The following is a 27,361-nucleotide window of genomic DNA, read 5'->3' as shown; positions in this document are numbered from 1 at the left end:
CTGGAAAGAATTTTTTATTTTGTTTTGACTATGGCAGACCAACACGGCTACCCACCTGTAACTGCAGAGGATTGTTCGGTAAAGAGTACCGTGAGTCTATTTACAAGTCCCAGAGAGAACTCTGGGACATTTATGAGAACAAAAGCATATGGTTGGGTCGGAAAGCTTGTGTCTCTAATGGAAAAAAAACAACCTTTTCGGTCATTTTTTGCCAAAGCATTTGGTTTAACTCTAAAACCAGTATGTTCCTGTGTAAATAGAAGTTGACAAAGGGAAGGGACCACTTTACCTACTATTAATCCTCTGTGACCAAGATGGCAAACACCCCATCTCTCTCAGATATATCTATATCGATTTGTTCCTCCTGAGAACAGCCTGCATAGTTATAAGCTTGCGGCACTGCAATAAGTAGCCCCAAAGAGTCCACCCAGCAGCAGCAGCAAATGCGGCACCATTTCTCTTTTGATCAGTAGCAAAGGCACCAACCCAATGCAACAACTGCTTTGCAATCTTCACTGACAAGGTTGTGGGCAGGGGTCAGTCCCGGCAGACCCTTGTCAATTACAGTGGGTGAGGGAAACATCCTCTGGCATCCAAGCGGCTGGCTAGAGCATCTGTGCCTAAGGGCTGGGGGGGGGGAGGATGTTGGGGGAGAAGAGAAGAGGAAAGGAAGGCAATCTGGAACCCATAAGCTCTCTTGATGTTTGCATTATTGTGAAGGACTGCATTGGTCTGTGCACGGCCCCTCCCCTGGAACGCCTTACCCTATCCGTAAAGGGCATGAACATTTTCATAACGTCCCTCCTCTCTTTAGCCCTTTAGGAAGGGTGGAGGGAAAGGAGGGTGAATAAGCAGATCCTTGAAGTTTGGAGCAACTCAGAAAGCCTCTGCCGCTCTGGAAGCCGTGGGGCTTTTTTGGGGGGGAAGGGTCCGACCCTTAAGGTTGCCCCATTTGAACCTCAGGTCGCCTTGGCTTGGATGCACCACGGCCTGCTAGATCCAGGTCCTTGCCGCGTCTGCTGAGAGGGAAGGGAAGGCGTTTCGCGAAGGATGAAAGAGGAAAGCATGTGCCCAGATTCACCGGAGGGTAGCCTGGTGACCAGCGAGGAGGAGAGCGAGAGGGTCCCCAAAAAAGGCCTGCGCAAGAGGACCCAACTGGGGAAGCCCTTGGCCTCGGCTCCCCTGCAGGAGTGCAGTGCCCCCTCGCCCCAGGGCAAGCGCAGCAAGCGCAGCCCCGTGCCACAGACCTTCGAGGACATGCACACGCAGCGGGTGATTGCCAACGTGCGGGAGCGCCAGCGCACCCAGTCGCTCAACGATGCCTTCGCTGAGCTGCGCAAAATCATTCCCACGCTGCCTTCCGACAAGCTCAGCAAGATCCAGACACTCAAGCTGGCAGCGCGGTACATCGACTTCCTCTACCAGGTTCTGCAGAGCGATGAGCTCGACCACAAGATCTCCAGCTGCAACTACCTGGCCCACGAGAGGCTCAGCTACGCCTTCTCCGTCTGGAGGATGGAAGGGGCCTGGTCCATGTCAGCATCCCACTGAGACCCGCCGGGAAGGTATGTCCTGCTCCATGCTCTTCTCCTACCTTGCGCTTCTTCTCTAGGCTGAATCCCAAGACCAGGGCATGGTTAGCTGCAGACTGCTCTTTAACTGTAAAAAGTTATAGTGTACATACAAAAAAGCACTACTTTGGGCATGTGCAAAATATCTTTCCAATCACCAGTGAACAACCATAACCAGCTCCCAGATATCTGCAACTAGGCAAAAGGGCTTTCTGGTCAGAAGGGTGAAAAAACATGGTACCCTGACGGTCTTTAGATTTGAGCAGTTTTAGACTACACAGAGACAATGTGGAAGTTGAAAGTGGCACATTCCTGCAACCGATGGACACGTGCCTTTCTTTTATCCCGCAGTCACTTCTGGTCCCCAGACCTGCTTGCCAGGAGAAGGTAGCGAGTGAGGAATAACCACACCACAGGCAAATGACTCCTCTCTCTAAGACACCAGCATAAAACAATGTGCACACTGTCATTTGTCCCCTGTACAAAAACTAAAAAAAATCCCATGGCATTTCATAAAGAGATTGAGTAGGGATACAAGAACTACACCCTTAGCACACTTCTTTGGAAGTAAGCCCCTCTGCATTTGGTAGGACTTGCATTCGAAAGACGATGCTTATGACTGTGCAGCACTTTGCATGGAACCTGGGGTGGGGGTGGGGAGGTAAACTTGGGTCAGCAACTTGGGTTGTTTTTTTTGTTAGAAATAGGCCTGGGTGTTTTTTTGGTCCTTCCTAAATTGAGCAGTTCCTGGATTTCAGTAGCAAAATCCACCACAAACTGCTGGGTATGCCAAGCAGGTGCTGGATCTCGGCTGAAACCAACATGCTTGAGAAGTCAGCTGGGCATTTTTTGGTGTTTGATTAAGCTACATGTCTGTGTGTATTCAAATTTCACGAACCATTTATTTCTATAAATGGTATTAACGTTAGCAGAAATGCCACAAATATGCATCATTTTCTGTGCCTGATGTAGTGCCAGCCCCAACCAAGTCTCTCTCTCTCTCTCTCTCTCTCTCTCTCTCTCTCTCTCTCTCTCTGCCCACTGAGACCAACATTTTTGTAAAGTCTCACTTCACCATTCAGATACCGATCCCTGCCAATGACTTGCCCACAAATCCAGATAAATTCAGAGATGGACAGGCCCAGAAGATGCCTTTTATCCTTTTAAATGAAGAGCTGGATTATAGGGAATTAAGTACAAATTGCTTTCTGTTTTGGCTGTAGGTTGTAATCCAACGTCAGTCATATTTAGAGTAGAGCCACTGAAATTAATCGAGAGGACTAAATTATGCCTTCTACTTGGGAGTATGACTAATGTTGTATACAATGTTTTATCTTTATTTTGTGTTTGGATGGCAGACCCATTCCATATCGCCTTTATAATCACCAGGGACAGATTGCATTCATCCATTTCTGATAGAAATATAAAACCTACACTCACTGAAATGTACATTCAACCCCCACAATTCCCCTCCATATTAAACACATTCATAATGAGACAAACAGGCATGCCAGAGCCCCAAACACACTTCATAACATGACTTGCAAAAACATCCTGATTTTTTTTATATTATGCACAAACCATCTTGTCACCCTCTTCATGTTCCTGCAAGAGAAGCCAGCTCTGCTCTTCCCATTTCACAGACATAACATTATTTCTATGTGTGAAAATGATGCACACTTCCCTCAGAATAAAACCACACTTTCGGCATTATATAAATGTAAACACCTAGCACCTCCTGCTTCCATATGTGTAATCACAAACATGGATGAAATAACAAAATAAAAAATAAAAAAATTCCTTCCAGTAGCACCTTAGAGACCAACTAAGTTTGTTCTCGGTATGAGCTTTCTTCACAGCAGACCAACACGGCTGCCTACCTGTAAATGGATGAAAAGTGCACCACTGCAGATATGGTTTTAAGCTGGGATGCCACAAATATTTAAGCGCTCCTTGCTGCCTCAAGTAGACCTTAAATGCCACCCCACTTCCCTCTGCAGTTAGGGTCAACATTTTTAAAAAGTCTCACTGAACCATTTGGACATAAATTCCTGCCTTCATCTATTCTTTTCTTGCAGAGGGCAGTGATTTCCTTTGGACATGGTTTAAAAAAATCATGGCAGGCTTGGGGAAATGCTGCTCTTGAAAAGCACCCAAAATTCAGCCGTCCGAAGCAGCTTGCATCACTTTGCTGCATGGTATGATTGGCTCAGTTTTGGTGCATTAAACTGCACATTTCCTGCTGAAAATTCATAGCCTGAATAGTCAGGGAGCCAGTTTGCGATTATCACCATCAGATCCACACACAGCCAGCCAAATTTTTTTGCAGGGTGTTGCGCAAACAAGCTAAACGCACATGATTCAAATCAGAGAGAGAAAGGCTTCTATGCTCTTGAACAGGAAACATGTGCACAGATATGCCTGCCTCAGTTAATAGATGCACATGAAATGCACTGCAGAACAATGATTCAGATCTGCATTGCAAAACAGAATAATTGTAAGACAGCATGTGGGGAGGCAGAAATACTGAGGCAGGTTTTAGACACCCCTAGTTGGCTACATTGCTTGACACCCCGACAAGGCTGCTGGGACTTTAAGGAAGACTTTCACTAGCTGTGATCCCTTCCCCTGCCCCCCCCACACCTGGATTTCTCTCATTTAGAAACGGAAGAAGAATCTGGTCCTGGGTGCCACCAAGGTTGCCTATGGAGTTAAAGAATTACTTATTCATATCAAACAGGTATCCTATGCCAAGACACACACAAAAAAGGAAACTAGCACTAAGGTACCCCAAAATTCTGCAACAAGGAAAGCATAATTCTTTCACCCATATAAGATATGCAACAGTAAGCAATATTTCATAACCTCTCTTCTTTTGCATCATTTATCCTGCATTTTATTCTTCCTTTGCATACGTTTCCCTGCACCTGCTAAACATCATGAGGTGATGCAAATAGCTATGTGACAGAGCAGGGAAGCCCAGTCTTCTGGTCGCCAGAACTCTGGTTCAGCAAGCATAGTGTTGCGACCATAAGGACTAGAAAGCTTAGGGGAAGACCACTTAGTGGTGGCGGCGCATCTGCTTTCTGTGCAGGTGGTCCCAAGGTACAAATCCTGGCATCTCCAGATAGTGCTGGGAAATAATTCTGTCAGAAACCCTGGAGAGCCAATGACAATCCGTGCCAAGAGTTCTGAGCTGGATGGACCAGGCATCTCTCTTTGCGGGAACAGCTTCCTATGCCTTATGAAAAAAGCAAGCAAGCAAAATTTATGTGGCCCAGTCCTATGAATATTACAACTCTGCTTTCTAGTGCTTAAAGACTTTGGGTGGAGGCCCATGGCACAACTCTGCATAATATTTGCATATGCTGATTTCTATGGATAGATGCCTCTGATAAATTGCAATGGCAGGTGGGTCTCACCAGGATGAAACAGGGGAAGTAAATATATATTTCTTTTTAAAAAGGGGAGGCAGGAGATCCGAGGTCCGCTGCAAAAGACCTGAGACATGGGCCCTCTAGGCCACCTCCTAAATACTCCTCTGCTCCAAAGTTAAGTTTCACTGAACTTTAGGGCTAACAAAACTCCAAGAAAGTGCGGAAAGGATAGAAGCTTTCAAAAATGAAGGCTGAAATCTTACACACATTTAGATGGTTAGTTAAGTCCCATGGACTTACTTACATTTAGATGGTTAGTTAAGTCCCATTTGGACTTACTTCCAAGTGAAGCTGCACAGAATTGTGCTACAAATTCCACAGTCAATATTCCAATTTTGCAGGTCTGTCCCCCCCCCCAAGTGAGGAGAGGTTTCTGCAGAATCCTGCTTGACATTTTAAAAGACAACCCCATCCACCTCCAATCATTCTGTTGACTTCTTCAGTATATAGCCTGCTTTTCTGGACCAGCTGCTCCCCAAAGCAGCTGACCAACACCTGTATAAAAATGGTAACATTTGATTTCAAATTGAAAACTAGCAAGCAAATATATACAGGTGAAACTCGAAAAATTAGAATATCGTGGAAAGGTTCATTTCTTTCAGTAATTCAACTTAAAAGGTGAAACTAATATATGAGATAGACTCATAACATGTAAAGTGAGGTATGTCAAGCCTTTATTTGTTATAATTATGATGATTATGGCGTACAGCTGATGAGAACCCCAAATTAACAATTTCAACTTTCGGGTTTTCATCAGCTGTATGCCATAATCATCATAATTATAACAAACAAAGGCTTGACATATCTCGCTTTGCATGTCATGAGTCTATCTCATATATTAAATTCCAGTAGCTAATGAAAACAATTGTTTACAGAAATGAACTTTTCCACGATATTCTAATTTTTTGAGTTTCACCTGTATATATCAAAATCAATACTTGTGAAAACAGGAAATGGCCCCAATTCTTTGCACAACCTGCAGCCTGAAAACCTGACCAAAATAATGAGAAATGGTTGAATTAAGTAGTTTGCCCTGTCCTCCTAGTGGGGTCAATGGAACAAATTTGATGCATCACCCTGCCAACACCCCAAAAAAGAATTTCAGAAACATGTACCGGTAGGTGCAACCCTGGAAATGCCAAATCTTACCTCGGACAGTGGCATCGCCCACAAAAGTGTACATTCAAAAGCACACACTCCAGGATCAGCTCTGCACATGCTGGAACAATCTTCTTGGTTAGCATGTCCCATCCATGGCTGAAGCCCCTGGGATGGGATGAAAACAAAATAGGGCAATTAATGCCAAAGAAAACGGTGATTGCTCTTTGAGATTGCTGCAGGCAGAGTATCACCAGGAAAGAGGAAAGTATATCAGACCTAGCCTGATCTCTGACCCTGTGGCTACTCTCTCCCACAGGGCAATAACCTCAAAAGCCTCTCATTATGCCCCCCCTTCCGCTCAGCCCCCTTTTATTATACAACAGTGACTTCAGTTTTTGTTTGCTGCTATATGTTGGGAAAATATTGTCTGCTGCCGGAGGAAGGAGAGATGAAGCGTGGAGGGGGGGGGGGTGGAATCTAACCAACCTGAGTCTTTCCCCTTGGCCCCTCAACCTTCAGGATGAGTCTGGGCAACATTAGCTCCAGGGTCGTTCAGTCAGGAGGACAACACCCCTCAGCTGGCCTACAGTTAGTTGCCCTCTTTCTCCAACAAGAACTGATGCAAGCTTGAGACTGATGGCCTATGGAGGTTTCCGTTTTCTCTAGGTTGGTTCTCACTTCATATCTTGACAATGATCATCGGCACCTTGCAAGCCAGCGCAAAGTGCTTAATTTCCAAATATATCTAGCATGTACTGGGTTTTTGTAGCCTGTAAGTCCCATGATCCACGTGCTCAGTCCTTCCGTTAGAATCAATGAGAGTAGCAGCTAACATTGGCTGGGCTGTGAGTGCATAAGGAACAATCCTCGGTCCTGCTCAGATCCATCTCGGGTATTGCTACCCGAGTAAGCAGCACCCGATTGGGGCAGACACCAGAGGCATTACTACCCTACACATTTCCTCCTTTTTCCTTTTGCAGTGCAAGCAACTCTCACATATCCAAAACACGGGGGGGGGGGGGGAATAAAGAGAAGCCCCCTAATCAGGCCAGGAAATCTTGGAGCACTTTCTGCTCCTGGATGCTGCAAATAAGTTATTTCTGCTCTTGTAATTCTGTTAGAAAGGCTGGAGCTGCACAACCCATGGGAGACTTCTGTGTTAGTAGCTGTAGTTATGCCACAGGCCTGGTCCCCCAACTGAAGCACCCATTCACTTCAATGGGACTTGCGAAGGTCGTGCTTTAGGACTTCTTGGCTGTGCTGCATTAGTGTCCCCTTTTCCACTTGTCCTGTGGCTCCTTCACTGTGCCACATGCAGCAGAAGCTGAAAAAATAAACCTATGCTGCCAATACTCGTGGTAAATAAGTATACAATAAGCAGCACAAAAACGGCGCACACAAATCTACCAAACCATTCCACGTTCTGAATTCTATATTGGTAGTCCAACCAAAGAGAGAGCAATGCAAGAAGTCTAACAAAGAAGCCACACACAGAAAACTCATTCAAGTTAGTGCAACAGGACAATTTCAGTCTTTAAATTTCTTTGGCCGGGCTCCTGTAGATATTGATGAAAATAGGTCCAGTCAGATGAAATATCAATGATGTTACTCACAGATGTTAATAGATGAAAGCAAGTCCAATCAGATGAAATATTGAAGATGTTATGCACGAAAGTTACTAGATTAAGCACTTTCACCTCATCAGGGGAAAGTATACGGCTTGACAGATTTTGCTGCTTGACAGGACAGAGGGAAGAACAGGTAACCGTAGTTAACCTGTCAAGCCGTATACTTTCATCTATTAACATCTGTGCGTATCATCATTGATATTTCATCTGACTGGACCTATTTTCATCAATATCTACAGGAGCCTGGCCAAAGAAATTTAAAGACTGAAATTGTCCTGTTGCACTAACTTGAATGAGTTTTCTGTTTGTGGCTTCTTTGTTAGACTTCTTGCATTGCTCTCTCTTTGGTTGGACTACCAATATAGAATTCAGAACATGCAGCAGAAGAGCCGTAGCTCAGAGATGGAACATCTGCTTTGCATGCAAAAGGTCCCATGTCCAGTTTCTGGCATCTCCTGGTACGGCTGGGAGAAACCTCAGTCCAAAATGCTGGAGAGCTGCTGCTAATTAGTGTAGACAATACTGAGACAGGTGGACCAACGGTATGCCTTTGTCGAAAGCAGCTTCTTGTGGTCCTGGGCTCACCCCAGATTCACTACACTACCTTTGAGTTTCAGATGTTTTCAGAAGGAATGTTGGTGGAACCACATGCCACCTGGTTCCCATTTAATCACCTGGGTGCTTTGGTCTAAGTGGCATTTTGCTTATTTATTTTCCCACTTAATTTATTTTCCTCTGGACTGTTGCCATTTTTAAACCTGCCAATCAAACAACTCATGGCCGTGAGCACACAAGGAGCAAAACGGCTTCAGTTTTTAAAAAAAACAAAAGATGAAGCTGTATTGCAACAAAAATGTAAAAACCAATACACAGTGAGCTAAATTCAGAGCCACCTAACCCATCCATGATCACTATTAAAATGAAAGAGCAAGCAAAGCATTTCCCTGCCACCTCCAAAATGTAGCAAGGCTTGCATTCCATCAAGTTACCATTGGGAGAAAGTTTCAGAACAAGATTAGAGAAGTCCTGCATTGCAGGACATGGAAAGCTACTTTATACCGAGTCAGACCACTGGGCCATCTATTTAAATTTACTGCATTTGTATCCCAGCCTCTTTCCATCATGGAACTCAAGGTGTGATGCATTGGACTCCCAGGTGGCCACCCTTTCAGGTACTAAACAGACCCAGACCTGCCTAGCTGCTGCCAGGTGGCTGCCTCACGTACCTTTAGGCCAGACCCTGGCATCTAGCTCAGTGCCGCCTCTAGCAGCTCTCACTGTTCCCTGAAGATCAAGGGAGGAGCAGAAACACTGTCTCTTGATCTTCAGAAAATAGTCCCCACAGAGCAAGAGACCTTGTCCGTCCTCCTCTTCACTGCACTGGGCTGGGCTGGGCTGGGCTAGAAGAGGAACCTCTCCTCCTAGCTTAGCACTACAACAGGGAGGAAATCACCCTCTTGCACATCACTGCTGCTAGAAGATTTTTGCACATTTCCCCCTTTTTGGGAAAGGCTGCTAGGCCACCAGAAGTAGCTTTGCAGCCTAGATAGATGTTTATTCGGCATTTGCGCCCATCTTACAATACAATACAAAACAGAACAAACAAAAGAGAATCAAATAAAACAACGGCACCGTACAAGCCGCAAAAAAGAACACAACTCACAAGGACCAATATTAACATTTCCATAAAAGCATATCTCAGAAAAAATTTTAAAGTTAAAATTTAAGCATCAAACTAAAATCAGTGACTAATTTCCTTTTGGAAAACATATTTATAATTTCATTAATCAGCTAACATCCCATTTCGTCTCTTATACGAAATAACGGCTGTTAGGAATCTAGCAACCTGTAGGGTTATGTAAGGGTCCACATCTTGTAGAACCCAAGCAAGACGTAGGTCAACTGGCTTATCAGCAAAAGACTGAATTATCAGATTTAATATACTAGCACGGATCGAACTATACATAGGGCAATTGAACATTACATGCTGTAGAGATTCAGTTGATTTATTTTCACAGGCACACATGGGGGAAACTTGGCCCTTAGTAAATCTGTGACTCAGCACGTTTGATGGGAAAGCATTAAACCTAGCTTTAATGAAGGCGTATCGATGAGAAGCAACCGTGAGTGATGTTAAATAAGATGGAACTTGGTAAATAGGGGTAATGCCAATATTTAACGGCGAACAAACTCCCCCACCAAGTTAAGAGATTTTGATATAGCTCCACATCTTCCAGACTTTGATTTATGCACCTTTTTGAGCTTTGCAGCCTTTATACTGTATATGCCTGGGCCAAATGCAGACTGGGGGTACACCACCCCTGTGGTAGAGTCTCAGGTGAGGTTTTCCCCCCAGCCCTACGTGGAGATGGCAGAGACTGAACCGGATATCTTCTGCTGGCAAAGCTGGTGCTCTTCCAACAAATGATGGTCCTTCCCTAGAACAGATTTGAAATGATCTACAGCTGTAATAGATACTAACTTGATTAACCGTGGTATTTGTTGCTACTGGATTTAAAACCCAAACCAAAATGCACAAAGCTTACACATACAAGTACTGTAGGGGTCTATAGAGGGTGGGATTCCCTGGATGTATGTTGTATCATCAAGCGGTGGAATTTGTAGAAACTGCCCTCAAATAGGATGTACTGTAGCAACAGGGTGATTTCCCTTCTCTGAGTGAGCATGCATATGATTGATTGCACCATAAATAACTAAAGGAGAAGGGAAATCACCCTGTTGCTACAGTACATCCATTGTGTTCAATGGAGCTTAATGCCAATAAAGTGTACACAGGTTCTTAACCCCAAACTGCAAACTGGACTACAATCCCAAGGAAATTGGGAATGTGTGTGTGGAAAGTGTCTCAGAAGATGCATGCCTGGTTACAGCATGCGTCCCCAAAGGCCAGTTCCATCCCCACTTTTAGCCTGCTTGTTGAAGGAAAGCAAATAGTAGGTGGCCCAGATTACCGTAGGTGGAAGTCACTTCCCAGCCTTCATGATCACATATGCTGCCAATGCTTCATTGAAGCACGAAGGAAGCAAATATCATTTTGTGGCTGGCAAACATCACTTTAACTTAAATGTTTTAATGCAACACTATTTCCCCACCTGCTGCATGCTCCCAGCACATGCACAAACACATGCTCACTGTTCTCATACTTTAATTATTACCCAAGTTATACAATGGTACCTCGGGTTACATACGCTTCAGGTTACATACTCCACTAACCCAGAAATAACGCTTCAGGATAAGAACAGAAATCGTGCTCTGGCGGCAGCGGGAGGTCCCATTAGCTAAAGTGGTGCTTCAGGTTAAGAACAGTTTCAGGTTAAGAACGGACCTCTGGAACGAATGTAAGTTCTCAACCCGAGGTACCACTGTATATCAAAGTGATGCTGAATAAGAGAATACCACATACCTTATCAACAATGGGTGCTATTCAACCAAGTGTTACTTAGAGTAGACCCCCTTGAAATTGATGAGCATAACCAACTTAAGGTCATTTAATTCCAGTAGATCTGCCCTGAGCAAAATTTAGCTGCATAACACCAATCATGAAATTCAGAATAAAAGGAATCACAGTACATAGCTCTGAGGTCACATTTCAGGGAAAGCCCCCGAAAAGAAAAAGACCAAAGCAAGAGTCTGAAGCTTAACACGGCTGGTGCTTGCCTAATATAAGTAGGAAAGGTGTTTCATAAGGCAGGTGCTGCAACACCTTGCTCCCGATTATCTTGGAGTGGACATCAAGAGCACAGAGCTCTGCTCAAAAGGTTTCTCCCGACAAGCACAGTGTCTGGACAGAAGCACATGGCGTAAGGCATTCCATGAGATATTAATACCACTAGGGATGTGGGAGAAATTCTATATTGTTTGCATTTTAATAAGAGACTACCTAATCCACACTCCTTGAACCCAAACACAAGAAATTTGCACTTTTCTGAATTTTGCAGTTACACGTAGGTAGCCGTGTTAGTCTGCCATAGTCAAAACAAAATAAAAAACAAAAAAATCCTTCCAGTAGCACCTTAGAGACCAACTAAGTTTGTTCTTGGTATGAGCTTTCGTGTGCATGCACACTTCTTCAGATACACTGAAACAGAAGTCACCAGACCCTTACATATAGTGAGAGAGTGAGGAGGGGTATTACTCAGTCATTCTATTTCAGTGTATCTGAAGAAGTGTGCATGCACACGAAAGCTCATACCAAGAATAAACTTAGTTGGTCTCTAAGGTGCTACTGGAAGGATTTTTTTTTATTTTTTTATTTTGTTCTGAATTTTGCAATGCAGTTCCTCAACCTAATAATGGGTACAAAATTCATATATTCAGGGAAAATGTGCATAAAATGCATACATTTGTGAAAACACCATGCAAAAAATGCATTACATTAGCTGAAATTGCTTTCAATAATATTAGAACTTCACACAAAAATGCTGACAAAGTTTTCATGTTGTTTTGTTTATCTTTTTATTTTTTTTAAACCAAATGGCTGCCAGTATGTGGAAAGCTGAATTTAAGGTTGAAAAGATGAGAAACTGAGGCAAAAGAAAATTGGCATATTTATCAATCCTTAATATCACCCATGCCACCCAAAATGTTTTAAAAAGCAAGTGTTCCATGAAAATAAAGGGCAGTCACTGCCAATGCCCCAGAAGGAATTAGCATGTGTATGAGATGGTGCTCAGAAATCATGACAGAGCACCGGGGAAGGGGCTGCTATATACGGTAACTCAGACCCTAGAGAAGTCTAGGCTTGTCGCTGTGTGATGAAGCCAAAGCCTCTCGGATCTGGGTTTGGTTCTTAGTGGGTTGTGTTGCTGTTGCTGCTGCTGTTGTTAAACGTAGGCTAGTGGGTGCTTCTGGACTGTAGCACTTTCTGCCAGGATCACACACAAATATTCAAGTAGATGCCGATAACGCCCTTTGCGCAATAAGAATGCATCTTCATAACTCACCATAAAAGAAAAAGGCTACGTTGCAATAAATAACAATGGCCAAACAGCGCTATTGCATAACGGATCCATTTCCAGTAAAGAAATAAGTAGGACTTTGTGCGGTAAGATAAAAACCACTCGGCAGTGATGTTGTATAACGTCTGCACAAATTCCGTGAAAGCAAATCGGAGAGATTACTCAATGTTCGCTTTGTCTGGAAGTGACCACTGGCTCCTTTCCAGGTTTCACATTTGATTGAAAGCAAAAAAAAAAAACCATTTCTTCTGAAGTGAAATTCCAGTCATCCCTCGGCTGGAACACTGGAAAGCCCCTGCCAGTCAGTGTGGACAGCACTGATCTAAATGGACCAATGGGTCTCATGGGATACAAGGCAGCTTCCTGTGTCTGTGGGGCAGGCGGCAGTTAATGGAAGAAAGGCACCAGGTGGCAGAAAGTTTTGTCCTTGTGCTTAATACATTCCCAGGTTGTCCCCAGGCATTCAAAACAAGTTTCACAGATAATGTTCCAGCAAACTACAGTGGTACCTCAGGTTACAAACACCTCAGGTTACAAACTCTGCTAACCCGGAAGTAGTACCTCGGGTTACAGGATAAGATCAGAAATCGTGTGCCTGCGGCACAGCAACATTGAGAGACCCCATTTGTGAAAGTGAGCCCCAGGTTAAGAATAGTTTCAGGTTAAGAACGGACCTCCAGAACAAATTAAGTACGTAACCCGAGGTACCACTGTATAGCTCAATTCAAGCCTTCACAGTGGGACCAGAATCTAGCCTGATTCACATATCAATTATCTTTAGGCAGGCAAGCCACAGGGATGCTGAATTCTATACCAATCTCTCTCTCTCTCTCTCTCTCTCTCTCTCACGCATTGTGCAAGTTTAGACTGAAGATATAAGCAGCCCTAGCCTGCTATTTCTGGAGGGATGTGGTCTTGGTGATGCAGGAGGTCTCCTTGCCTCCTGATGCAGCTAGCCAGACTCAAGCAGCTAAACACAACTAGGATACATTCCCATGGCCTGTGTACCCAGGATCTCCCTCCCTCAGGCACCTGCCCCCCACCTTTCGTGGCAGGCGAGAAGGGGCAAGCAAAAGGGCCACGGAAGGAACAGGCAGGAAGGAGCCACAGCTGCCCTTTCTCTCTTTTTAAATCAACATATTAAAGGGCAATGAAGTGGCAAGCCTGCGGCAAGGGGCGGTGCAGAGCATGGAACATGTGAAGTCTGTGCCCAGAGGGCTTATGGTCCATCTACATCAGGGATAGGGAACATCTTGCCCTCCAGATGTTGCAGGACTCCACCTCCCATCAGACCCAGCCAGAAAGACCAAGGCTTATTAGAGCCATTGTCTAGCAATTTCTGGAAGGTCAGAAGCTTCCCCACTCAGGACAGCTTTAGATATCTAGTGAACTGGGAGATTAGATCAGTGGTTCTCAAAGGATGTGGCAGGAGAGGATGACAAGTGTGGCGGGAACATCCAAGGACAATCAAAGAAACATTTAAACCTTTCAGTGTAGTGTAGTATCAAAATAATTTTTTATTTGCAGAATGTGGATAGATGCTTTTTCAAAATGAGAGCAAGAGCATTGGCTACTCTTCTACAGTTCTTCATGACATATTGTTGTGAACAGGGATGTTCAACTCAGACAAATATGAAAGACTGGGAAAGAGAGAGGCTTCTTTTTCTGTTGAGGAGAGGAGAGTTGGTTTTTCTCAAGTTAGACCCAATGTAAATGAGATTACCCAGCAAAAACAAGCACCCCTCTCCTTGAGTTTGAAGACATACTTATTGCAAGAGGCTCGTTTATAATTATATTTTGGGAATGATTCATGTTCCTCTGTAGCTGCATTGTTTTATACTTTCTGGCTGTCCTGTGATCATATTATAAAGTAGTTAGGTTCTGTGCTATAAATCATGCACTGCTAGTTGTTTGTTTTTGTTAACAATAAAAAAATTCAGTGCGACACTAGCTACTTTTTAATTCTAAAAGAGTAGCGCAGAGAAAAAAGGACCAATGGATTAGATGATCAGTTTAAGGGTGGGATCGTCTCTGGACAATAGGCAGAGAAGCACAGCAAAATGGCTGCTCTGCTGGAAAGATTGTGCGGAAGCAGATGGTCGCAGGGTGAGGTGGAGAAAAGGGAGCTTGGCAAACAGGGAGGACCTCCCAGCCCAGATTGTAGCACGTCTACACTGCTACATTTTATACCAGTTTAGGTACTAAGGTTTTTTCCCTGCACCCCAAGGAATCCTGGGAGTTGTGGTTTCATTAGGGTGCTATGCTAATACCAAACACCCTCTAAACTACAGTTCCCAGGGCTACTGGGGGAAGGAGGCAGGGGGCGAGAGAAGAGGGAGTGGCTGTTGATCATACATGTCAGCCCAATACGGCATGTTTTACTTGAACATCTGTTCCACTCCAGCTAATCATATTTAGCACTTCCGCTGTGCTTCAAAGTGCTCAGAGCACTTCACAGATCTCCTTTGAAGGTCTCCTATGAAACGAATGAAGCTTAAAGCTTCATTCCCACTGATCCTGTAGGCAGTGGCAGAGCATTCTTTGCGTTGTAGGGGTAGAGTGCACTGCTGGAACGATCCCCACCCACTGGAGCTAAGCGGGGCTGCACTGCACTGCCTGCCCAGCCAATGCCACCCTGCTTTGAGGGGCGCACTCACAGCGCCCTGCAAGCCCAGCACCACTTTGCGAGACTCACAAAAACAGTGCGGGTTGGCACAGCTCATGCCTGTTGCATCCTTCTCACCCACTCTCCAGCTGGATGACATTGTGAGGAATACCCCCCCCCCATAAAAAAACCCTGCACCTGGGGTTATGGCACCCCAGACTTGCCCATGCCATGCCTCTGCCTGGAGGTGCCCCACAAACGACCTTCATCCGCATGAAGTAGACCCAATTTGTGTCGCACGACTCAAATTAATTTTGTTGTTGTATATATTTCAACAATCCCAGGGTTTGAGAGTCAGGAGCACAGATGTTGTAAAAGTGTTGTGATCTGTCATGCAACAACCCCCATTGAAGAAGAGAACCTTGTTGGTTGCTAAGGGGCCCCCATGACAATTCAAGCTCCAGGGCCCAAAAAATGCAGGTCTGCTGCTGCACAGATGTAAGGTTGACCAGTAGGATCATCATTAAACTGCTTAGGAGAACCAGAAGCCTTCCTATTAGGAATTGTAGGTAGAGAAATACACAGGCATAACAAAACATTATTCTTATACGCTACAACTGCAGTGAGATATTATTAGCCCAATGATGGAAACAGGAAGAGATACCATCGAAAGAAGAGCGGCAGATGAAATTAATGGACTATGCCAAACTGGCGAAATTGACAGGGAAAATTCGGAACCAGCAGGACCAGAATTTCTTGAAAGACTGGAACAAATTTATGTTGCATTTGAAAGACAACTGTAAACAACTGACATCACTAATAGGGTTACAAGAACCTTTGTAGACTTAAATTATCATTTATTACTAAATGTAATTTACAAATTGTTTATTTAAGATTAGGAGCTAATAGTAATATTAATAAGAATAAAATGCATATTAGAGATTAAGTTGGAAAACCATTAGTCGAGGAGGAGAGAAGTTCTAGGCTTATATAGCCAAATGGGTTTTTTAAATTTTTTATTTTTAAATTGATGTTATGATGGAAAATATTTGGAAAGACCAATAAAAATTATTATAAAAATAAATAAATAAATTGCTTAGGAGAACCCAGTAAGTTTATGGAAGAGACAATTTAAACCAAGAACTTCCTGGTTCATTGTTCAACATTCAGGGCGACAAGACTAGATTTTTATTATTTTATTATTTTTATTTTTAAAGAACTGGACAGTCCCATGAATCCATGCCTAAAGCTGCACTGTTAGAATCGCTTGTTCAACAACTGCATTATGGTGGAACTCCGTGAGTGGAAAGAATACCCATCCGATTTTATTCTTATGAAAAGCAGACATGGTCTACATGATCTTTGAGGGTGCAGAGAGATTTGAATCAGAGCTGTGGCACTGGAAGACAGCGACCGCAGGGTCATTTTGGGGTGGTGCATTAAGTGACCACCGTACCAGCAAAGGATAGAGAGCTGTACTGCAGCCCTGTCTCTCTTGGGACAGAGAAAGAGTGTGATGTGGCCGACTGAGAAGGGAAGACCCAAGCCTGTTTTCAAAGAGGGTCCATCCATCTCAGTAAATGCTGGCTTGGGTTTTTTTGCCGGGGAGGGGGGGACACAACTTTGGCGTTGTTAAATCTTGCAAGCAGATTAAAAGGGAGACGGGTTTCCAGGTTGAGCTTTTCAAAAATCTTGGCTGGTGCATCGTTCTCGCATCCCAAGCATTTCGCTTTTGAAAGCAGGAAGGTGTGAGTTATTGCTACACATAAGGCCAAACTATTCCATGTGTTCCAATGCATGATTGATTTTCACTTGTCTACATTGTTTTCTTGTTTAATGGCATTCATGGGAAGGGAGTGATCAGGCTCTTGGCAAATTGTGTGGGTGTGTGCCCCCCCCCCCGTACTACCACCCCAACAACCCCCTCCCTGAAAGTTGGTATTTGCAGAAGGGACGCTACTACTGAACATTTTTTAATGTTCCCCTCTGCCAATTCCCCCCCCCCCACTGGGAAAAGCATTTCTCCCTGGATCCCCCCCCCCAGCCTTAATGTCAATGGGGCACATTTGTTCCTCTTTCCAAGAACTGCCCATCAAGGACAAAGGCTCTCCAGATTTTTCATGTCTGAGGTGGGCTGGTCCAGGGCAGCAGCATTGCAGAGGCTCCCAGGCCAAAAGGAAAACCACAGCATCAGTCCCCCCCCCCACAAACTTCCATTCAACCTTTTGTGACTCTCCCTTGCCCCCCCAGCTTTGTTAACTGCAGCTCTTTTCCCTCACTTCATACAAGTTGAACAGAGCAAAAATGCGTATTAAAATAAACAAATCAACATATCATTTGTAATGGAGGAGGGTGGGGGGAAATGTGCCTCCCATTGAGAAAACTCTTAATGTGGTTTATCCCCCACCCCAAAACAATTATTCAAAAGATCTGAGGGTGGGGGTGGGGAAACATGCTTTTAATATGTATTTCTTCACACATTGCACTTTAGGTTAAAGTGGCAAACAATCATAAAATGCTAAAATATGAAATGCAAAAGATTTCAACAAAACAAGATACCGGTAGTAAAAGTCCAAAAATAAAATAAAATACATAGAAGCAGGATATAATAGTGGGATCTCACTAAAACAACAGCAGTCAGAAAAAATAAAAACCCAGCAAAGTAGACAGACAATGCAAACAGGTTCTGCCGACTCAGAATCACCTTTAAAGAGCCGGGTGCTTCCAGCAGGTGCCTCCAGACAACCCGTTTATTGAGCTTCAGTCTTGATTTGTTTGCAGTGGGGTTAGCCAGTATTGTCTATTTAATGAGCATTCCTTTGAATGTGTTTTCAGGGAGGTTAGGTGGATTTTATAGCAAAGCCAGTGTGATCCTGTGCATTTCCTCACCAATTTCCCATCTTTGGGGTAATTGGTTTGTTGTGCAACAGCTCCAATCAACTATACAGGTAATTGCACTTGAATTTGTATGCGATTTGATCCAGTGTTTTGGGGCTAGTGGCATTTTTTTAGGTGGGTTTTTTTTTGTTTTTTGGAATTTTAACTGCACGGGGCTCTTTGGGTTCAGTTTCCTTTCATTCTGCAACAAGTGGCAAGTGCGCTCGCTGCTCCTTTACTATCAAGCCGGGTTCAAGCTTCTTGTATTAATTCACAAAGCCCCGAACAACTTAGGTCCAGTGTACCTTGGGGATCACCTGAACCCTGTACCCCAGCTCAGTTACTAAGATCATCTTGAGGAGGATCATTGGCTGTTCCCTGAGTTGGTGGCGCTCACTTGAGAGCAACAAGAAACCGAGCCTCTGGCATCATTGGCCCAGTGCTATGGAATCCCCTGCCAACTGAAATCCGGAGGGCACCTTCTGTGCCAACTTTTAATCCCCTGCTAGCACGACATAGTTAGCTGGGGAAACAACAAAAGAAGGATTTCTGCCCAACTGCTTCCTAATTTCAACACCAGTGTTCAGCCTTAGACTCAGGGACGTGAAAGCGTCCCACGACTAGAGGCATCATATGGTGTGCACACTCATTTATTTCATCCCATGTCTCAGCTCAAAGAGATTTGAGAAAACTCTGAAAAACATTTAAGCGGTGAATCCATCCCAACGATCTGCCCGCATCCCGCTTGCTCAAAAGCCCCTGCTGACATGAACGGATTACTTACGCAAGCAGGCTTAATGTCGGAGCAACAACCCTGCTCTGATGGGACACCGCCCACCCACGGTGACCACTGATGCGATGAGCAGCAGGATTGCCATTTCAAAAAGGTCACCGTAACTGTGTGTCTAAGAGACACTAGCAGAGACAGATGCTTATCTCACAGTGTGAAAAGCTTTACTCAACTGACTGCACCTCAAGCTGCTGCAAGTACAGCAAGAGCTTCTGACCACACCAGACAGACGGAAACTTAAATATTTCCTGTGACTGCGGAGAACCAAGCTTCTCCTCAACTTCCTTTCCCTTCTTAGTTAGTGATCTTGTTGCTTTCTTCTTTCTTACAACCTGTATTTTAAACTTTGTTTCTGATTCAAAATGCTGAGTTGGTTTGAAAAGGAAAGAGCAAGCCAGGCTCTGCCCCACCTGGCCTGGTGAATTAAGCAACGCTGACAAGCAGTGCTGGATTAAACCTTGTGGAAGCTGCTAGGCAGTCAAAATCTCAGGGGGCCCCCCACCCGCAAATTATCTCCTAATATGTTCTGGATTTTACTAACCAACAATTTTAGTAAACCAATTTCAATATCAAATCAATATTATTTTGATCTGTTGTTGTGGGGGCCCTCAAAGGCATGGGGCCCATAGACCGGTGCCTCCTCTGCCTATTTGGTAACCCAGCACTGCTGACAAGCAGATTTTCTGCTCCCATTGGCATATTACAGGAGCCTTTTAAAAAAGGTTGGGATGTGTGTTCACGACTATCACAGGGATACCTCTCCTATCACAGTTCCCAACCCTGAGAGTTGAAGACACTGTCAGCTATCTGTAACTAGAAGTAGGAACATACACATCCCAGCTGAATGCAGAATTTTAGGATTTGGATGACCACCCTACAAGCTTTTAAGGGCATTCTTCCAAACAAGAGCAGTTTGACATTTTGGAACTGGGAGATGTGGTGGTGGAGGGAGGGAGGGAGGGAGGGAAGGAGGGGGGGAGAAGAGAGAACAAACACATGTGGATCTCCTTTGTCTGCAATTTTAGATCTTCTAAAGGTTAAAGCAGATGCTGCTTCACATATGGTGCTGCCACTGGTGGCCTACTGGCACTTTGTAATGTTGCACTTATTTACAAATATGGTGCAGGGTTCAACGGGGCTTTCCCCCTTCTCCACCTCCCAAACGTCCACTAAATAGGATCTGAATCATGGAATCTCAGAATTATAAGTTGGAAGGGACTCATAGGGTCATCTAGTGGTCCAACCTCCTGCCCACAGCTATCCCTGGGTGGGCTTGAACCACCAACCTTCTTGGTAACCATCAGACACACTGACCCATTGCACCACCTTAGAGGAGTCCCTAAAACAGGGTGGAGGTATATGGAGGGGAGTCTCACTGCATGGGCAGACCTTGTTCCCCCATAAACATTCCACTTAGTGCTGTATAGAATTCCACGCATACAGGTTGAGTGTGGGGAGAAGCACATTTCAAAATGATGCAGGCAGCCCAAAGCCTACTCTTCTCACATCAGCTAATCTCCTTAAACTGCAGCCCAAGCTCCTCATCTGCCATACTGGATCTTCCCTTCCAGATGAGTCTCCAACTACTTCCCAGTGAGTCAGTTTGTGAGGGCTGTTTACCTGTAATTTCCCAAACAAAGGAGATACTTGGTAGTTTTCCCAGAAAATAAGGCAGTCTTCCAGCAACCACTTCTGGGACCATCAGCCCACTCCTGTCCAATTCCCACATGTCTTGCTCAACACACCTCCCCAAAAGTTGAGGAAACTTTAAAACCAACCTTCGAAACTTCCAACTCTGGAGGCATCCCCAAGAAAGCCCTGGTCTTGTGCCCTAAGAGAACCAATGAATCCAGCTCAAGGCCTAGATCTAGGTGATGGCAAGAGGATTCAGTCTAGAGAAGATGCTCCCTAAGGTAGACCTGAATGAAGCCATGAAAGCCAGTGTGGTGTAGTGGTTAAGAGTGGTGGACTTGTAATCTGGTGAACCGGGTTCGCGTCTCCGCTCCTCCATATGCAGCTGCTGGGTGACCTTGGGCTAGTCACACTTCTCTGAAGTCTCTCAGCCCCACTCACCTCACAGAGTGTTTGTTGTGGGGGAGGAAGGGAAAAGGAGATTGTTAGCCGCTTTGAGACTCCTTCGGGTAGTGATAAAGTGGGATATCAAATCCAAACTCCTCCTCCTCCTCTTCTTCTTCTTCTTGTGAAAAATTGTGTCCTGAAGTGAATAGGCTCCCAAGGCAGTCCACAGAGCCTGTGTGTTGTGTGCGTGCACACACTCTTCAAAGGAGGCGAGCATGAATTTGGCAAATAAATATCTGCAAGGGAAGATATTAACCAGCAAAACTTGGGTCACGGGTGGGGAGCTTGTGGTCCTGCAGATTTTGCTGGACTACAAGTCCCATCATCCCTGACCATTGCCCATGCTGGCTAGGCCAATGTGACTTAAGTAGTGATCCAGAGGGAGGAGCAGGGTGCTCTGCATATACAACATGAATTTTAAACATACACACCATCAGCAGCCCAAAGTTGGGTTTGAATGGGGAATTTCAAAAGTAGTTTCCGGTACATCACAGGAACCAACTGCTAGGAAGAAACAGAGGAACACTTTTAAGTGTGCCTGAATTCAGCTACAGGTGGGTAGCCGTGTTGGTCTGCCATAGTCAAAACAAAATCGAAAATTCTTTCTAGTAGCACCTTAGAGACCAACTGAGTTTGTTCCTGGTATGAGCTTTCGTGTGCATGCACACTTCTTCAGATACAAGTGTATCTGAAGAAGTGTGCATGCACACGAAAGCTCATACCAGGAACAAACTCAGTTGGTCTCTAAGGTGTTACTAGAAAGAATTTTCGATTTTGAATTCAGCTGTCAGGGAGAAAAAAGCCACTGCTTTGTAGTTTTGGAAAAAGCCCACAGAGGCAGCTTCAGCCAAAAGTGCATGGCGCCATCCAGAAGTTATGCTGTTCCCGCCTTCAGGTGTCATCACATTCCCTTTCCCTGGGTGGGAACTTGGCTCACACTGTTCTGCATCCAGGGGTGCCAACTTGAACAAAATATTGTGGGGGCCCAAGTAAGCCCTGCCCTGCATAATCAATCACATGATGCAGTGGAATGCCCATAAATTTGTGGGGGCCCAGCCCACTCAAATATTTCATTGTGAGGGCCAAAGCCCCCACCCACAGCCCCTAGGAGATGGCTCCTATGTCTGCATCTAAGTTTGGGTACAACCCCAAAAGGTATCCTTCTAGCCTGCTCCAACACTTTCATTCACACGCACAGAGCTCTGCAGTGAAACTGACAAGACTGAGGAAAGTCTGATCAATTTCATGAGAAAGCAGAGAGGAAGACTTGGAGGGAAACGGGCATCAAGGAAATCCACATTGTTTCCCCTAAACTTGCCCGTTTCAGTAGAAAGCAGAAAAGGTGTAGGTGGAGAAACTGGTGAAAACTGACATGGTTTTCCTACATAGTTTGTTGGGGGAGGAAAAGACGAAAAAGAGAGAAAGATTGGGATGGGGGGGGCACTGCCACTCTTTTCAGATGGAATCCAATCACACACCAGTGAATTCAGGTTGCACAATTATAGTTTATTGGGAGGTCTTGCTCAACAAACCCACTTCCACTAAAATGGGAGTTTTGTGGTAAGGAAACTGATGGATGGAAATGCACTGGCAAGTGTGAGGCAACGTTTGCTTTGACACAACTTCATCCAACCTTCCCAAGCAAACAAACCAGAATGAATCCTCATGAAATAACCACCCTTGTCTAACACCCCTGTAAACAAATCAGGATGAATTCTCCACAAACAGTTCGTCTGGAAGTGTTCTATACGTATGGAGATAAATGAAAGAGAAAGGAAGCAGGAAGCCGTTCCCATTCCCAAATGCACACAGCCATACAAAAATGGTGGGAAGAAGTACTGGGCTTCAGGTACTTCCACTCACAAGATGCATAATTCCAGTTACAGGTGGGTAGCCGTGTTGGTCTGCCATAGTCAAAACAAAATAAAAAATAAAAAAATTCCTTCCAGTAGCACCTTAGAGACCAACTAAGTTTGTTCTTGGAATGAGCTTTCGTGTGCATGCACACTTCTTCAGATACACATTGGCTCAGCCAACCCCCCATTCCCACCACCCTTCTGAGTAATATCCCTCCTCACCCTCTCACTATATTTAAGGATCTGGTGACTTCTGTTTCAGTGTATCTGAAGAAGTGTGCAGGCACACGAAAGCTCATACCAAGAACAAACTTAGTTGGTCTCTAAGGTGCTACTGGAAGGAATTTTTTTATTTTTTATTTTGTTTTGAAGATGCATAATGACAGTATAAGAACATTTAAAAATGGGTTGTTGCCTTTCACACCAATGGCAGGAGAAACACTCAACTGTGCTTTTAGGGTGTCAGTTACAGACTGCAGACCCAGCCAAGGCTGTCATGTGTAGTTCAGCCCCTACTGGCATGCTTGAAAGTTGGCCACCTTAGCAGCTCATCAGCTGGTCCATTTCTCCTCCTTCCTTGCATTCCAGGAGGGACACAAGAGGGAAAAATGGGAAGGAGCAGGCATTGAAAGTGCGAAAAGAAAATCCAAGTAGTTTAATGTGATGTGGCTGTGCTGATGATTTAGTCCAAGTAATTTAAGGTGCTGATGATTTATGGTGCTGGGGGCCTTCTCTGTGGCTACAATCCCAGGCTCCACAAGTCCTTGCCAAAAGAGATCTGGCTAGCCCCACTTCTAGTTACCTTCAGCAAGCAAGATTTTACTTAATCAGATTTTCGGTGGAAACAGTTAACCAAGATTCAACTGGAAAATAAAAGAGGGTGGCATTTTGATGAGGGTGTTGTGTAGATGCTGCACGAAACTGCCCCAAGTCCACTTCATTGTGGAAGGACCCTCAGGCAGGCCTGGTAGGCACAGCTGCTGAAATCCTTTCTCCCATGCAACTCCCAAAAGGTTCAGAATGTCTTATTCTCTCTTTCCTCTACTTTTGGCCCATTAGCCAACATGCAATACACAAACAAACAAACATTGCAACAGGATGCTTTTACTGTAAGGTTACCAGATTTTTTTCAATGAATTCGGGGACACTTTTCAACTTACAGTGGTACCTCAGGTTACGTACTTAATTTGTTCTGGAGGTCCATTCTTAACCTGAAACTGTTCTTAACCTGAAGCACCACTTCAGCTAATGGGACCTCCTGCTCCCGCCAGAGCACGATTTCTGTTCTTATCCTGAAGCAAAGCTCTTAACCTGAAGCGTTATTTCTGGATTAGTGGAGTCTGTAACCTGAGGTACCACTGTACTACTAAATAGATGGATTTTGTCAGGGGATTGATTTGTAAATCCGGGGGCTGTCCCTGGGAAACGGGGAGGTTTGGTAACCTTATTTTACTGATGTTTTATCTGTCTCTTATGGCTGTTTTCAACACACTTTGTTGTATTCGCCACTTTGGGCACCACTGGCGAAAAAGAATCACAAGCAAAGAGGTCTATGTGTGCACAACATTTTTACATTAGATAGGGCAGCAAAAAAAAAAAACCACCCACTGCCCCACTCCTTGGCCTGGCTGTGTGTGACAAGAGCAGGTGCAGGGAACCGTGGGCTCTCCAGATGTTGCTCCCCTCGCCACAGGGGGCCCATTCCCCACATCTGCTCAAGAGTGAACACTGTTCTATTGATCAAGCAAGATTTTGTGAGGTAAAGGACAAGTGTTCCCTGCTCCAACTATAGCCTAGCTATAGGTCAACTATAGGTTGACTCTTACTTCAAAGCAGGGGCGGAGGAAGGGGGGGGTGAGGGCGCACGCCCCCGGCAGTGTGATCCCGGTGGGGTTCCATTGCGGCTGCCCCCCTGCGCTGGGCACCGCGCCCTGCATGTGGCACACCCTGCCCCCAGAACGTGTCCCCCGCCCCCTGGGATGCGTGCTAGCCCCACCCCCACCTGCTCTCCACCCCCGGTGCCAGAGCATGAAGCTCTGCCACTGCTTCAAAGCTGTTGAGGGACAGCATCTTCCATCACCCCCAAGGGCAGCAGACCAGCTTACAGGGCAAAGAAAGGGGAGGTCACTGCTGGGCATAGAGAGTTCTATCCTCAAACACCTTAGGAACACAGGGAGGCTGCCTTAGAATAATTGAATTGTAGAGTTGGAAGGGACCCCCAAGGGTCATCTAGTCCAACCCCCTGCAATGCAGGAATCATGGCCCAGCGTGGGGCTCAAACCCACAACCCTGAGATTCAGTGCCTCATGCTCTACCAACTGAGCTATCCCTCAGACCATTGGTCCATCTGTAATTGTCTGCACTGACTGGCAGCATTTTAGACAGTCTGTCTTCCCCCAGCCCTCTCTGGAGATGCCAGGGATTGACCTGGGGACCTTCTGCACAGAAATCAGATGCTCTATCCCTGTGTTTCTCAAACTTGAGTCCCCGGCTGTTGCTGGACTCCAACCCTCAGCATCCTTAGCTAGCAGGACCAGTGGTCAGGGCTGATGGGAGTTGTAGTCCAGCAATAGCCAGGTTAGCCCTGAGTGCTCACTAGAAGGACAGATCCTGAAGTTGAGGCTCCAGTACTTTGGCCACCTCATGAGAAGAGAAGACTCCCTAGAAAAGACCCTGATGTTGGGAAAGATGGAGGGCACAAGGAGAAGGGGACGACAGAGGATGAGATGGTTGGACAGTGTTCTCGAAGCTACTAACATGAGTTTGGCCAAACTGCGAGAGGCAGTGAAGGATAGGCGTGCCTGGCGTGCTCTGGTCCATGGGGTCACGAAGAGTCGGACACGACTGAACGACTGAACAACAACAAAATAGCCAGGGACCCAATTTTGAGAAACACGGTTCTCCCTGCTGTGTGCCTGCTCACTTTGCCTAATGGTACAGGTCTGGCCATGAGGATGGTGGTTCCTGAGAGGATCTCAGAAGGAGGCAAGCAAGGACGCCTCTTTCACTTAGCATAAGTGGCAGCCCTGCCACCCCAGACCGGCTTTGGGAGTGTGATGGTGTGTAGAGACCTTTGATGATATCTTTACACAGTGCATTAGTGCTACATGTAAGGTGGAGAGTGGAGTATTCCTGTAACATAAAGAGCTGTAGGTACTTAGCACTCGTTAGGAGCAGATAAATCTTAAAAGCAAGATAGAGTTACAAAGACTTGCTGATCAATATATATATATATAATCCTCATCTGGTTTGTGATCCCTGGAAGGATGATGGTTTTCAGCTGCTTTCATTTAAATAATAAGGAAATGCAGTTCAAAAGGATCAGCTCTCTCATCTCAAAGGGGTTTTATGCATTTAATTTCCTTTGGAGAACAGGCCCCAGAGAGGACTGGGGGAAAGAGAGGCACTAAATATGAGCCAGGCCAGCCAATCAGAAGGTGCAACTTTTGGACCTGAAGGGTTTCCAACAGAAGCAAAAGGGAGGAAGACCTTCAGGTCAGGCCAATGCCTTCCATATGTCAATATCCTTGAAGGTTTGGGCCTAACCTCCTGAAACTACCCTGAACAAACAGCTGATAGTTTAACCTGTTCAGTTGATTGTTATCACTTCAGACTGGAGACAGGGAATTTTATTATTACACATTGCATTTCTTAATGCAGTTCTCTGCCCAAAGGCAAAATATAGCATACCAGCCAACAATAAGGGCATTAAAAAAACGAACCAGGGCACAAATGATTTTTTTAATGCCTCCGTGCACAGAGAAATCTAGCTTACCCTTCTTGACATACTGGTTTTCTATGTGACGGGTTGAGTGTATTCAGTCCTGCCATCTCCCATTGTGGTAGAGGCTAGAAACTTGTTTACCATGCAAAGAGCTACTTGCTGAGAGATGAACACCCAGGCACCAAGATGGCCTCATCCGTTCTGCTTAGCGGGGGGGGGGGGAGCCATGGAGATAGCATTTGTTGCATCCAATATAAATACAGACCTTCTGTAGGCCAGGCTGCTTGTTCCTCTCCCATACAAATACCCCCTGTAAGTTGTGAGTTTGAGTTTGCCACTGATTTCTTTTTGTGGGTTGTGTTTCTCCAGGTCCATTCAGGAAGGTGGCCAGCAGGTAACATGCTTCTGCCTCACCCAAGAGCAGCAACAGAGGAACTCTTCTCCAGAGAAACTCAGGGCATATACTCTGTATGATTCTCCATCACCAGCTCAAAAAACGAGACCAAACGTGATCACCATCCTCTTGGAGAGAAGAGAGCCCAGCTGAGATCTAGGATGGGGAATCCAGACTTTCCACCATTACTCTGGGAAGAACTGCAGACATAAGCGAGGCAGCGATTCAAAGCAGGCCCCAGACTGCTTTTGCTTGTAACAAGCTGATCTCAAAATGTATATCTAGAACTCTTTCAATGAGCTAATTTATTTTTGAATTTG

At 45.1% G+C, this 27,361-nt stretch overlaps 1 protein-coding gene across 1 annotated transcript; it reads left to right on the top strand.

The window, feature by feature from the left end:
• The first annotated feature begins 757 nt into the window (after positions 1–757).
• LOC117039619 (twist-related protein 2-like) lies at positions 758–27,361 on the top strand. Its single transcript, XM_033136799.1, has 2 exons — positions 758–1,565; positions 27,017–27,361. The coding sequence occupies exon 1, from the start codon at positions 1,051–1,053 to the stop codon at positions 1,549–1,551; it is 501 nt and encodes a 166-aa protein (XP_032992690.1). The 5' UTR covers positions 758–1,050; the 3' UTR covers positions 1,552–1,565; positions 27,017–27,361.

The sequence above is a fragment of the Lacerta agilis genome, chromosome 2 (genome assembly GCF_009819535.1).
Source record: "Lacerta agilis isolate rLacAgi1 chromosome 2, rLacAgi1.pri, whole genome shotgun sequence".
Taxonomy (NCBI): Eukaryota; Metazoa; Chordata; class Lepidosauria; order Squamata; family Lacertidae; genus Lacerta; species Lacerta agilis.
Note: the sequence above shows the minus strand (reverse complement) of the source record. Positions and strands in the feature narration are given on the sequence as shown.